At 39.6% G+C, this 14,053-nt stretch overlaps 1 protein-coding gene across 1 annotated transcript in view; it reads left to right on the forward strand.

Annotated features, from left to right (window-relative positions):
• Nucleotides 1-7,013: 7,013 nt before the first annotated feature.
• The window catches only part of LOC128379520 (myosin heavy chain, fast skeletal muscle-like), a 28,652-nt gene continuing 21,612 nt past the window's right edge, over nucleotides 7,014-14,053 (forward strand). Inside the window, exons 1-27 of the mRNA XM_053339160.1 lie at nucleotides 7,014-7,217; nucleotides 7,421-7,564; nucleotides 7,655-7,811; nucleotides 7,926-7,953; nucleotides 8,034-8,145; nucleotides 8,233-8,325; nucleotides 8,406-8,469; nucleotides 8,592-8,690; nucleotides 8,780-8,883; nucleotides 8,978-9,116; nucleotides 9,227-9,345; nucleotides 9,446-9,595; nucleotides 9,675-9,845; nucleotides 9,945-10,248; nucleotides 10,588-10,664; nucleotides 10,749-10,836; nucleotides 10,923-11,040; nucleotides 11,147-11,270; nucleotides 11,367-11,503; nucleotides 11,612-11,867; nucleotides 11,954-12,196; nucleotides 12,290-12,466; nucleotides 12,587-12,732; nucleotides 12,819-12,909; nucleotides 13,012-13,401; nucleotides 13,489-13,615; nucleotides 13,702-13,820. Of these exons, the coding sequence (XP_053195135.1) occupies nucleotides 7,014-7,217; nucleotides 7,421-7,564; nucleotides 7,655-7,811; nucleotides 7,926-7,953; nucleotides 8,034-8,145; nucleotides 8,233-8,325; nucleotides 8,406-8,469; nucleotides 8,592-8,690; nucleotides 8,780-8,883; nucleotides 8,978-9,116; nucleotides 9,227-9,345; nucleotides 9,446-9,595; nucleotides 9,675-9,845; nucleotides 9,945-10,248; nucleotides 10,588-10,664; nucleotides 10,749-10,836; nucleotides 10,923-11,040; nucleotides 11,147-11,270; nucleotides 11,367-11,503; nucleotides 11,612-11,867; nucleotides 11,954-12,196; nucleotides 12,290-12,466; nucleotides 12,587-12,732; nucleotides 12,819-12,909; nucleotides 13,012-13,401; nucleotides 13,489-13,615; nucleotides 13,702-13,820 (3,981 nt within the window). The remainder of the gene's footprint in view (nucleotides 7,218-7,420; nucleotides 7,565-7,654; nucleotides 7,812-7,925; nucleotides 7,954-8,033; nucleotides 8,146-8,232; nucleotides 8,326-8,405; nucleotides 8,470-8,591; nucleotides 8,691-8,779; nucleotides 8,884-8,977; nucleotides 9,117-9,226; nucleotides 9,346-9,445; nucleotides 9,596-9,674; nucleotides 9,846-9,944; nucleotides 10,249-10,587; nucleotides 10,665-10,748; nucleotides 10,837-10,922; nucleotides 11,041-11,146; nucleotides 11,271-11,366; nucleotides 11,504-11,611; nucleotides 11,868-11,953; nucleotides 12,197-12,289; nucleotides 12,467-12,586; nucleotides 12,733-12,818; nucleotides 12,910-13,011; nucleotides 13,402-13,488; nucleotides 13,616-13,701; nucleotides 13,821-14,053) is intronic.

Below are 14,053 nucleotides of genomic sequence, written 5' to 3' on the forward strand. Positions count from 1 at the left end.
ATCTCCCAGGCTTCATTGCAATGTTAGTCACACTAGGCTAGTCTGATGACGAAGACACTACAGTCTATTGCCAATTTAACCAAGGAGAAGAAAGCCCTCCAAGAGGCTCATCAGCAAACAGGATGAAAGTCAACACTGACCAAGGCCAAGTGTGAGAACTGACCTTCCATACTAAAAATGCAAGACATTATTTCTTATCAACAAGAGGAAGCCTAGAGGAAGCTTGAGAAGGTTCTGAAATTAGCTAGCTGCAGTTAGCTACTATATAAATACAATTTGAGTTTCAAACATTTTATGAATTAATGCATTTTTTTACTTTTGTAATTTTGTATTTTATTAAGGGATTATAAGAATAATTTTTTCCTGATTTGTATAAATTAAGTTTTATAACAAAGTTCGGGAATGGAGACCACGCCTCATACCTTCAATTTCCGCACAAGAGGAACTTAAGTCGCACCCTATCTGCTCTATCCCCCTTCGTCTCATTTCGAATATACCATGGTCACACTCAGTCATCCTAGCCACTAATCTCTTCGCTTCACAGCTCCACTCACAGCAGGTTACATACTGTATGTGTCTGTTTTTTCTAATCGTGCCTTTAACTTTTCCCTCCACAGCTCCACCCTCAGCAGGTTACAGTACTCATCTTGATCATATTCCGCCACTTAACAGGCATGCACAACTACAGCCACTCGACCTTCCCCAGTGCCAGATTCGAATTTCAGATTTGGATTTCAGATTCAGATTTCTTTATTATTGCCATTCTTACCATGTACTTTCATACACATGTAAAAACGAAATGCCGTTTCCACTAAAAGGCAATAAATTTAAAAACAAATCTTGACCGGTAATTATACCGACCTTGCCCTTCTTATCCATCCGACCATGTGTAATTCCTCAGGGAACCCCAAACATCATTTGGCCCGGTCGACCTTAGACAGCCACTTCCTATCCGCCCAAAGGAACTTACACCAGCCGACTTCACTTTCTCCTTCTCGTTATTTGCAACTCCATTCACTCTGTTTTTCCCAAGCGGGGAGTTCCGGTCCTCTGAAATAAGGCCAACGTGGAAGTAACTTAGAGCTGCATTCTATCAAAAGGCCACCAGGGGGCGACCGTTTTGGTGTCAAAAGGACTTCCGTCTCTATACAAGTCAATAGAGAATTCACCAATTTCTCACTTGATTTTTAACCTTAGTAAAGGTTTTCAAAATGTGTTTATGGTCTCAATCCCTAGTTTAAAGCCTTGTTCAATTCAGTATGGTGCTCATTTGTGAAATTTTGGCCTCCCTGATTTTATATTTGACGATAAAGCAGTGTATGCATTGGGGCGTGGCTACGTCGTGATTGACAGGTTGATTGACCAATGTCCTCGAGATCCAGCCCTTGCAACCAATCGCAAACTCCCCGCTCTGCCGTTGGCTCCGCCCATACTTCCGCCCATGACTCCGCCTCATGCCCATATAAGTAGAATCCGTGTTCTTTTTTTCCCGGCATGCACCTGAAATTTTAAAGATGGCGCTGCCTAGATTCGATACTATTGGCTTCTGAGCAGCAGTCCACAAACCAATGGGTGATGTCACGGATGTTACGTCCATTTCTTTTATACAGTCTATGGTTTTTCCTAGACAGATGGATCCTTGATTTAGCTTTGGGCTTCGGTGGCAATATTTTTATTTTTATGCCTGACACGTTCTCTTTGCATCACAAGCTGCCGGAAGACTTCAACAATTCAATTAAGGGATACACTGGGGCACTTCAGTCCCCAACCTATACCACTGCATGTTCGTGATGCGCTCTCCACTAAACCGCAACTCGTGTGGCACACCATCCCACCCTGCTACAGCTAGCACACATATAGCAGGAATAACGGACATAATGTCCCATTTACAGCTCTTTATTGTATTAATGTGGCTTTCAAAACATATGCCCAGATACAAGTAATAAAACTACATAGGCTAGAGGCAGTGCTGGTCCTGGTCTCCCTGGGGGCCCTAAGCAAAATTCTGCTAAGGGGCCCTGACCCATGAGCCAGCTGCCATGTAAACCATTTATTTAATTTGCCACACAATCACACCTGATACACCAGTGTTCCCACTGCAATCCTCCCTCTTTTAAAACGGTTTGCACCATCTGTCATTCTAAGAATAAGTAGACCTATACACAACATAATGAAGTATAAACAATATTTATTGAATAAAAGAAATATAAAATGTAAACAAATATTCATATAAGAAATCTGATAACATAACATTCAAATAATAAATATTACATTAACAAATATATAAAAAATATATTAAAACACACAGGCAGTCAACAGGCTGAACATTCACCTAACCAAGTAAGTGAGTGAGTGAGAGAGTGAGTGACTTTGGCCAGTATGCAGTCCTTTCCTGGGCATCTTCAGCATAAGCAGCTATCAGTCTCTGTGGGAGAGATTGAGAAGACAGTATGTCACATTGTTAGTCATTTAATTTTCATGTCACAGTGCACAGCTACAAGCTGCCTTTTGCAGATATATTCTTACAGTAAATATGCTTATACAATAGAAATTGACTTGTACTGTGTTGATCCCATGGGGGAAACTAATTTCACTAAGTGTGAAGACATTTTAATGCTTGAATTAAAATCTTAACATCAAAATATTCCTCTTCTGCACTTTCTTGAGGCAAAATCATCTGTGATGTCATCAGATGTGTTTCCCCACGTCAGGAAAGGGATTGGGAACACAAATACCTGCTTGTTGTTCCCGCAATTCACTCTTGTGCTGTTTTCTTTTCCTTTTTTCGTGGCCTGAGGGATAGCTGCGCTTCATCTTGCCTACTGTTATCAGTAAATATGAGCATGCTTTGTAACTCAGGTGCGTACTTGGCGGTGGGTGGGGCCTTTTCAGACGTGCAGGGCCCTGCGTAGTCTGCGTATAGGCAGGGCCGGCTCTGGCTATAGGCTTTTTAAACATATCCCTACATCACTGCAACAGTGCAACAGGCTCTTGTTATCTGGGAACAACTTACAGGTGACTGTAATGTTCTTGCTCTCTTTCCCTCCCATAAAATCAAAATAATGTGAATATTTCACCGAAATGAATGCTGTCCCATCTTGCTCACCGAGCTGCCATACATGCGCAGTGATATAACCGGAGCACGTAGCCACGTGCTAGTCTGCCAACAGTGCGAATTTGTGGTGGATTTTCTTTCCTTGTGGCAAAAGTTACAGGAGTAGTTGGTAATCCGAAATGTCATTAGAACAAAAGTTATAACCAGCTGGCCACTATAATGGTCACTTATTTCCTCAAATAAGTCCCATTGTCAAATTGCTTTTCATTGTTCACAGCAGCCTGTGTGAGGTAACATCTAACAAAAGACTAAGGGTAACTGCACTGGAAAAAAGATTTAACTCTCAACATGCACATACAGCACCACATAAAGTCATGGCCAAAAATATTCGCACCCCTGCACTTCTGTCAGATAATACACCACTTCTCCCAGAAATATATTGCAACTTCGAATGATTTGGTATTCACATGTTTATTTCCTTTGTTTGCATTGGAACAACACAAAAAAACTAAGAAAAAAAAGTCAAACTTGATCAAATTCCACAAAAAACTCAAAAAATTATCGGCACCCTCAGCTTAATGTTTGGTAGCACACCCTTTGGAAAAAATAACTGAAATCAATCGCTTCCTGTAACTATCACTGAGTTTCTTACACCTCTCTACTGGAATTTTGGACAACTCTTCATTTGAAAACTGCTCCAGGTGTTTCAGATTTGAAGGATGCCTTTTCCCAGCTGCTGTTTTGAGATCTCTGCACAGGTGTTCTCCGGCTGTCACATCTGGACTCATTGTTACAGTACTTTGTCTTTAACCATTTCTGAGTGTTTTTTTATGTCTGTTTTGGGTCATTGTCATGCTGGAACACCCATGACCTCTGACCTCTTTGTAGAGAGTCTGCTTTCTGACACTGGGAACTGGGGAATGTTATGCCCCAAAATTCTTTGGTAGTCATCAGATTTCATGCCATTCACATCCAGTGGCAAAAGCAGCAAAACAACCCCAAAACATCTGTGAATGTCCACCATATTTGACCAAAGGGACCGTGTTCTTTTCTTTGAAGGCCTCATTTAGTTTTCTGTAAACAGTACCATGATGTACATTCTCCGAGAGGGATTTTGGCTTTGTCACGTGTCAGTAGTGGTGTCTTCCTTGGTCTCCTACCATAGCGTCCCTTTTCATTCAGATGCGACCGATAGTGTGAGCTGACACTGTTGTACCCTGTGTCTGCAGGTCAGCTTGAATTTGTTTGGAAGTTGATCAAGGTTCTTTTTCCACCATTCAAACAATCCTTCATTGTCATTTTTCATCAATTTTTCTCCTTAGTCCACGTCCAGGGAGGTTAGCTCTGGTGCCATGGGCTTTAAACTTCTTGATGACATTGCACACAGTGGACACAGGAACATTCAGATCTCTGGAGATGGACTTGTACTCTTCAGATTGTCCATGTTTTTCCACAATTTTGGCTCTCAAATCGTCAGACAACTCTTTGCTCTTCTATATTTTCTCCATGCTCAATGTGTTACACACAGACACACCACACTAAGGTTGAGTCAAGTTTTCTCCATTTTAACTGCAAGTGTGATCTCTATATTGTCCACACCTCTTTATTTCTTACAATTTTGACAAGGTGCCAATAATTTTGTCCAGTCCATTTTTTGAGTTCTGTGTGAAACTTTTTTTCTCTGTTTTTTATGTTGTTCTAATGCAAACAAAATAAATAAACACGTGAATACCTGGGAGAGGTGGTGTATTTTCTGACAGAATTGCAAGGGAGCCAATATTTTTGGCCATGACTGTATATCCATTCTTGTATATATATAGAAATATACATTCTGAAATTATGATGTGAGCTTCTGCAATTAGTATCAGTAGCAAAGAAGCTTTTATATATATATATATATATATATATATTCTGCAGTGAGCCAATGGACTAAAAATTGCCATAGTGAGCATAAGTCATCATGTGCCAGGACACTTGCATCATGCTTCTTTAGTATCAAATGTGATTTTGGATGAAGTTCATTTTGCATATGGAATTTATTTTGGGCTTGCTCTCAAATGAGATGCCAACCATTTTCATGTCCATTTAGGGAGACACATAAAAGGTGAACTTTTATGGATGGTACTTCATCTTTAATTTTCTTACAGGAATATGAGATGTGCCAAAGTTCAGTAACTGTAGACAACAAATATTTTGGCATATTTCCAAAATCAAGTTCCATACAGTATCTGACATTGCCCTTTAAAAAGATGAATCTGATGTTATCTTAACTAATAAAGTGCTTTTATTTCCAAATTGTCAAGTTTATGTTAATAAGATCAAATACAATAAACCATGATTAAATACAGCTTTGAATATGGTATTTATATAGTATTCTTTCAGTATTACTGACACACACAAGAACATAGAAAGATTTTGTGAGCACAATGAAAGTTTTGGTAAATGTAGAGTTACCAGTATTAAGTATCAAATATTATTAAGCATTACACTTAACTTTCCCCAGACTTAGAATATAGTTTATATTAAAGATGATATAAAGATTGAAGATTAACATGTGCTGACAACTGTCTGATATTAATGCCATTTAAGAGTGAACTCTCAAAGATCTTAAATATGCAGTGTCCTGCAACTGAATACCAGTGGAATCTTGATGGGTCTCCAAAACCAACCCCCAAGGGTATTAACTACGTTTCATCTTTCGTGTGCTTTAAATCAAGATACATTTATTGGAACTGTACACAAACCATATTCTGCACTATGTAATGAATGATAAAATTTGGCCATCATTCCATGCCTGCATTGGAGGCAGTAGTGGACCAACATTTGTAACGGCAAGTTCATAACTCATTGACATCTGTTGCTCTAGATAATTATATACATATACTTCCTGAAGCAGACCCTTAATGACCACAATATATGTCCACAGTCAACATCTCTGATAAAAGCTGGCATGTTAAAGTAAATCAGTACAGCAGTGAGGAAGGTATTTGTTCCAGTATAATTGAAATTGATAGTGTTTATAGGTAATGTAGTCCATTCTACTGTAAATATTCCACTTTCTTACAAAACATCGGTCAAATTTTATAACATTGTACTTAATATTTTTAACCCCACATTGTTTTTGTCAAACTCACATTTGCAATCAAATCAAATCAATTAGCATAACATCATAAAGCATTATATGATTTTCAAATTCTAGTCACACATGAAAATTCTTACAAGCTGCATACACATCACTGCTACAAAATAAGCAACAGGATGAGGCCATGACCAAACTGAGTCAGAGACTGCAGCTGACCAAGCACTCCCACCCTCTATAAAAGCAGCAGCCCTGGACTTCTACATGAACTGGTAGGCACCCAACACAGGTGAGTGTATTGACTATGATCTCAGTTTTAACTCCTTTTGATCAGTCGGTAAGGTAATTACAAATGTATTTTGTCCATATTTCTTTGTCTGATTTATCTTTGTTTCAGGTGGAATTTCATGGCATATCTACATTATTTCAAAACAATTTCTTGAAATACTCTTTAGTATAATAATTATAATTAGTTATGTCCAGTACATACCCTGTCTCAACACATACTGTATATTAAGTGATCATTAAGAGCAGTAATATTTCTCTGGTTGTGGAAGTCAGTTTTGAAAATTGATGATTGAATTGAGTACAGGTGGCACTTATTAGTTAAGTGAATAAGTTTTACGACCTTCACACTTGACAGCTCTCAAACTGACATTCTGCAAGTAAGATTTAAAATGAGAAAAACAAACTGAAAAAATTATTGTACTCATGTTTTTTATAGCATCTTGACACTCCACCAAATACTGTACCAGTCATCGTTTTTTGGAGCCAGTTGAGGTAAAACATGTCAAATCTCCAACATCAGATGGATAGATTTACATTTTTACATTATGCTGATATTTCTGTGATCTTTTCAGTCTCCACTAAAGTGCCACCATGAGCACAGACGCAGAGATGGAGTGCTATGGCCCGGCGGCCATCTACCTCCGGAAGCCAGAAAAGGAGAGGATTGAGGCTCAAACTGCTCCTTTTGATGCCAAAACTGCCTTCTTTGTGGCGGATAAGGAAGAAATGTATCTCAAGGGTAAACTTGTGAAGAGAGATGGTGGCAAAGCCACAGTTAAGACTGACTGTGGAAAGGTAGGTATATTTCCAAAGAATACCCTTTCTATGTTGGGGTTTCTCATTTTTTCCAATTTACATTTGTTTAAAATGTAGTGAAAATGAATTAGTGGCTATGGGTTCATACTGACACAGTGGTTAACAAGGACATCCATCTGATGAACTCTAAATTTGAAAAATAAATCTTAGGAAAACCACTTTTACTGTTTCTCTTTTTCCAGGAACTCACTGTAAAAGAAGATGAAATCTTCCCCAGGAACCCTCCAAAGTTTGATAAAATTGAGGACATGGTCATGATGACCCACCTCAACGAGCCTACTGTGTTGTATAACCTCAAAGAGCGTTTTGCATCCTGGATGATCTACGTGAGTTTCCGCTTAATTAATGCAATGAGTATTTATATCTGACTATCTAAATGTTAACACTATGTTTATTTTCTATTTGTGCTATTACAGACCTATTCTGGGCTTTTTTGCGTTGTTGTGAATCCCTACAAGTGGCTTCCTGTGTATGATGCTATAGTTGTGTCAGGATACAGAGGCAAGAAGAGGATTGAGGCACCACCTCACATCTTCTCCATCTCTGATAATGCCTATCAGTTCATGCACACAGGTAAAATTAAAGTTAGCAGTGTTAAATCGTGTAGAATAAAGTTTACACATAAACTTATTGAGTATTGAATTACAAAAAAGAAATTCATGTGAAATGTCTATGTTTGTATTTCAGATCGTGAGAACCAGTCTATCCTGATCACGTAAGTATAACAGAAACTGTAATACTAAATCATATAATGATAATAAAGCAGAATCTTGACATGTGTCTCTTATACCCCAGTGGAGAATCCGGTGCAGGAAAGACTGTCAACACCAAACGTGTCATCCAGTACTTTGCAACAATTGCAGCTATTGGAGCCAAGAAAGCTGAGCCAACTCCTGGAAAGATGCAGGTAAATTGTTTGTTTAATATGAAATTGTTTGTCAGAGGAAGGTAAATGTGAATATTTAGCCCATGTAACTCAAATCCTCTCTTGCAGGGCTCCCTTGAGGACCAAATTGTTGCAGCCAACCCTCTGCTGGAGTCCTATGGTAATGCCAAGACTGTGAGGAATGACAACTCCTCTCGTTTTGTAAGTAATCCAGGGAACATCTCAAGACATGTTCTTGTTAAATTACAAAAGCTGATGTTATCAATGATCTGGCTGTCTAGGGTAAATTCATCAGAATCCACTTTGGCTCTACTGGAAAGCTGGCTTCAGCTGATATTGAAACTTGTAAGTTTCAACCATGATGTGAATCAAGATTAATCTGGAGTGTCATATATTTTTGATAAAGTAACAGTTTTAAACTGTAATGGAGTGATTAAACAGTCTCTGGTTAAATTTGTTTTTGTTAGATCTGCTGGAGAAGTCCCGTGTAACCTTCCAGTTGTCTGCTGAAAGGAGCTACCACATCTTCTATCAGCTGATGACTGGCCACCAACCTGCGCTCCTGGGTATGTTACTTTGTGAATTTGACACTGAAACTTAAATAATGCCAGAGACAAGACCAAGCAATGATGTGTATTTTACTGTGCTCCTATAGAGGCTCTTCTGATCACCACCAACCCCTATGACTACCCAATGGTCAGTCAGGGTGAAATCACTGTGAAGAGCATTGATGATGTGGAGGAGTTCATTGCAACAGATGTAAGAAAACATTTTAGTTAAGTATATCTAGCATGCTTAATGCAACTGGGAAGTTTTTTGAAATACCAATAACTCTTCTTCATGTTCAATGTAGACTGCTATTGACATTTTGGGCTTCAATAATGAGGAGAAGCAGGGCATCTACAAGCTGACTGGTGCTGTGATGCATCATGGCAACATGAAATTCAAGCAGAAGCAGCGCGAGGAGCAAGCTGAACCTGATAGCACTGAGGGTAACTCGGATAATCATATTTTATAGAAAATCTAGCATAGATTAATATGTAACATATATTTGTAAACATATCCAAGTTCACAGATGGCTAACGCTTTGTCTTCCCATCAGTGGCTGATAAAATCGCCTACCTCATGGGCCTGAACTCAGCTGATATGTTGAAAGCTCTGTGCTACCCCAGAGTCAAGGTTGGAAATGAGATGGTGACCAAAGGTCAGACTGTGCCACAGGTAAGATAAAGAAAGTTTAATATTTGAACAAATAAAATGGCAATAGTTCCATTTTAACAAGAAAATATGATTGTGATCATTCTAAAATCTTTATTTCTAGGTCAACAATGCTGTCAGCGCTCTGTGCAAGTCTGTCTATGAGAAAATGTTCTTGTGGATGGTCATCCGTATCAATGAGATGCTGGACACAAAGCAGCCAAGACAGTTCTTCATTGGAGTGTTGGATATCGCTGGATTTGAGATCTTTGATGTGAGTGATTTGAAGAATATTTGAGTTGCATCACATCAACATTGTTTTTCTATGACTCATTATGTCACCATTATTACAGTTCAACAGCCTGGAGCAATTGTGCATCAACTTCACCAATGAGAAACTGCAACAGTTCTTCAACCACCACATGTTTGTCCTGGAGCAAGAGGAGTACAAGAAAGAAGGCATTATCTGGGAGTTCATTGACTTTGGTATGGACTTGGCTGCCTGCATTGAGCTTATTGAGAAGGTAAGTAGTCAATCAAGTCAAAGTGATTTTTTTGAATCATGCAAATGTTCACTTCAACTGTTAAACCTTTGATGTGAAATTTCTTTTTTTCACCCTCAGCCAATGGGCATTTTCTCCATCCTTGAAGAGGAGTGCATGTTCCCCAAGGCCTCTGACACTTCTTTCAAGAACAAGCTGCATGATCAGCATCTTGGCAAAACCAAGGCCTTTGAGAAGCCAAAGCCTAAAAAGGGCGCCCCTGAGGCTCACTTCTCCCTGGTTCACTATGCTGGTACAGTGGACTACAATATCAGTGGCTGGTTGGACAAGAACAAGGACCCCCTGAATGACTCAGTTATCCAGCTCTACCAGAAGGCCTCCAACAAACTTCTGTGCTTCCTGTATGCGAAATATGGTGCAGAAGGTGAGAAATAAGATTGAGTAGAATGGAGGAGTAACAGTACAGGTGATATGTATTTTTAACCACAATTTAAAATAATATTTTTTATTACCGCCTGTACAAGAAAGTGATCAACAATAATGACATTTACATGAGCTATTAGCAGGCTAATCAGTTGCAAATTATGATGTTATATGACATTCACTATTTTTGTAGAGAGAAGCGAGAAATCATGTGTCTGTTACACTTGGTTCAGGCCTTGAATAAAGCTGCTGATTAATTGACACAGAGAAAATTTAAAAGAGATCCTACAAAAATTACTTATTCATTGCCATTAATTAAATTTAATGTTTGTGAAAACAGAGCCTGCTGCTGCTGGTGGCAAAAAGGCTGGAAAGAAGAAGGGTGGTTCCTTCCAGACTGTGTCTGCTCTTTTCAGGGTATGTATTGTTTCATACTTTAAACTATTACAACCATAATCCTGAAATACTGTTGACCATTTTTCTTGTGTTGCTGATCCACAGGAGAACTTGGGCAAGCTGATGACCAACTTGAGGAGCACTCATCCTCATTTTGTCCGTTGTCTCATTCCTAATGAATCAAAGACCCCAGGTAAGAAGCACCTGGCCTAATGTTGAACCCTGAATGTGACACATTGATGAAAACAAACATTTTGAATATGATTTTGGAACTTTCAGGTCTTATGGAGAACTTCTTGGTCATCCATCAGCTGAGGTGTAACGGTGTGCTGGAAGGCATCAGAATCTGCAGAAAGGGCTTCCCCAGCAGAATCCTCTATGGGGACTTCAAGCAGAGGTGATATAATTTAATAAAAGCAAATCAAGTTGATTTTCAGTTGAGTTAAAAACAGCCCGCCAAGATGTGGGGTCATTGTAAGTAACAACACAATATTCTCTTGTAGATACAAAGTATTGAATGCCAGCGTCATCCCTGAGGGACAGTTCATTGACAACAAGAAAGCTGCTGAGAAGCTGCTAGGCTCCATTGATGTGGATCACACTCAGTACAAGTTTGGACACACAAAGGTTAATTTCTATGAACAATATCAAGATATGGTATGTACATACATCCTTTTGTATCAGTGAATGCTGATTACTGAGTCCTTTCAAACAACCACACAGGTGTTCTTCAAAGCTGGTCTGCTGGGTGGTCTGGAGGAGATGAGAGATGAAAAACTGGCTAGTCTGGTGACCATGACTCAAGCTCTCTGCAGAGGATACCTCATGAGGACAGAGTTTGTACAGATGATGGAGAGGAGGTACGATTATCGTACAGTACACTTAACTGTTCTATTCATAACAGCTGGGTTTTTTTTAATGAAATAACATTACAGAAAAGTTACACTTTATTCATATTCATTTTCCAGAGATGCCGTCTTCACTGTTCAGTACAATGTCCGTTCATTCATGAATGTGAAAAACTGGCCATGGATGAATCTGTACTTCAAGATCAAGCCTCTTCTGAAGAGTGCTGAGACTGAGAAGGAGCTGGCTGCGATGAAGGAAAACTATGGGAAGATGCAGACCGACCTGGCTACTGCTCTGGCCAAGAAGAAGGAGCTGGAGGAGAAGATGGTTTCCCTGCTGCAGGAAAAGAATGACCTGCAACTGCAAGTGGCATCTGTGAGTTAAATGCACACTCAGACAATTTTAGATGTTTAGAAATATTTATCATCCAAACTAATACCACATGTATGTTCAAATCTTAGGAATGTGAGAATCTCTCAGATGCTGAAGAAAGGTGTGAAGGTCTGATTAAGAGCAAGATCCAACTTGAGGCCAAACTCAAAGAGACAACTGAGAGACTGGAAGATGAAGAGGAAATCAATGCTGAGCTGACTGGCAAGAAGAGGAAGCTGGAGGATGAATGCTCTGAGCTGAAGAAAGATATTGATGACTTGGAGCTCACCTTGGCTAAAGTGGAGAAGGAGAAACATGCAACTGAAAACAAGGTTGGAATCATAATCCTGTATTTATTTGATATTAGCTTTCAAACATATGGTTATAAAGTGATGGAAGTAATGGATCTTCCCTGATACTTTCAGGTGAAAAACCTGACAGAGGAGATGGCATCTCAAGATGAGTCTCTTGCCAAGTTGACCAAGGAGAAGAAAGCCCTCCAAGAGGCTCACCAACAAACACTGGATGATCTCCAGGCAGAGGAGGACAAAGTCAACACTCTGACCAAGGCCAAGACTAAGCTGGAACAACAAGTGGATGATGTGAGAAAACTTTGCTTTTGATAAAGTCTTTTTATTGTTAACTTGTGTGTGAGAATCAACATTCTATGATAAAAATTCAAAACATTATTTCATGTCAGCAATATAACATTATCTCAAAAGCTTGAGGGATCACTGGAGCAAGAGAAGAAGCTCCGTATGGACCTTGAGAGAGCCAAGAGGAAGCTTGAGGGAGATCTGAAACTGTCCCAGGAATCCATAATGGATCTGGAAAATGACAAGCAGCAATCTGAGGAGAAAATCAAGAAGTAAGTTCTCTGTTTTTATCTTGAATCCTGACATTGATTTATTACAATAATGAAACACAACAGCAATACCTTTTTTTCTATTCCAGGAAGGAGTTTGAGACCAGCCAGCTGCTCAGCAAGATTGAGGATGAACAGTCTCTTGGTGCTCAGCTTCAGAAGAAGATCAAAGAGCTCCAAGTTAGTATTTGACATCAATATTATACTCAGTGACGGAAAAACCATTGATTCCAGTTTGTTCTAGTTAACAAGCCTTCTTTATATTACAATCATCAAACCTAGGCACGTATTGAGGAACTGGAAGAAGAAATCGAAGCTGAACGGGCTGCTCGGGCTAAGGTGGAGAAGCAGAGGGCTGACCTCTCCAGGGAACTTGAGGAGATCAGTGAGAGGCTTGAGGAAGCTGGTGGAGCAACAGCCGCTCAGATTGAGATGAACAAGAAGCGTGAGGCTGAGTTCCAGAAGCTGCGCCGTGACCTTGAAGAGTCAACCCTCCAGCATGAAGCTACCGCAGCAGCTCTCCGCAAGAAGCAGGCCGACAGTGTTGCAGAGCTGGGAGAGCAGATTGACAACCTCCAGCGTGTCAAGCAGAAGCTGGAGAAGGAGAAGAGCGAGTACAAGATGGAGATTGATGATCTTTCCAGCAACATGGAGGCTGTAGCTAAAACAAAGGTATGCACTGATTTTCCCCAAAACGCAACTTAGATGTGATTTGTTCATGTAAATATTTCTAAATACATTGTGTTTTGTTTTTTATAGGGCAACTTGGAAAAGATGTGCAGAACTCTTGAGGACCAGCTGAGTGAGATTAAGTCCAAAAATGATGAGAATGTGCGCCAGCTGAATGACATTAATGCACAGAGGGCAAGACTGCAGACAGAGAATGGTGAGTCACCTGTGATTTAAAAAAAAACAAGTATTCAAAAAAACATATTTTTTTGATAAATGACACATTTACATTTTGTCTTCCAGGTGAGTTTTCTCGCCAGCTTGAGGAGAAAGATGCTCTTGTTTCCCAGCTGACCAGGGGCAAACAGGCTTACACTCAGCAGATTGAGGAGTTGAAGAGACATGTTGAGGAGGAAGTGAAGGTATAACAAGTTTACATGTCAATATACTATGCATTATTAATTTCCATACTAGGCCAATCAGTGCACAAAGTAGCTGTGAATGTTGGATTGCTTGTTAAGGAATGTTATCATCATTCAACTCATCAGGGGATTTAGGGAAATGGACCTATTCCTCTACATGTAGAGTTGCCATCTTTTCTTTCGTGACTTAAGCCTGCTAACACACCTGTTTCACCTTCCTCACTAAGCACCAC

This window comes from Scomber japonicus, chromosome 18, assembly GCF_027409825.1.
Source record: "Scomber japonicus isolate fScoJap1 chromosome 18, fScoJap1.pri, whole genome shotgun sequence".
Lineage (NCBI taxonomy): Eukaryota > Metazoa > Chordata > Actinopteri > Scombriformes > Scombridae > Scomber > Scomber japonicus.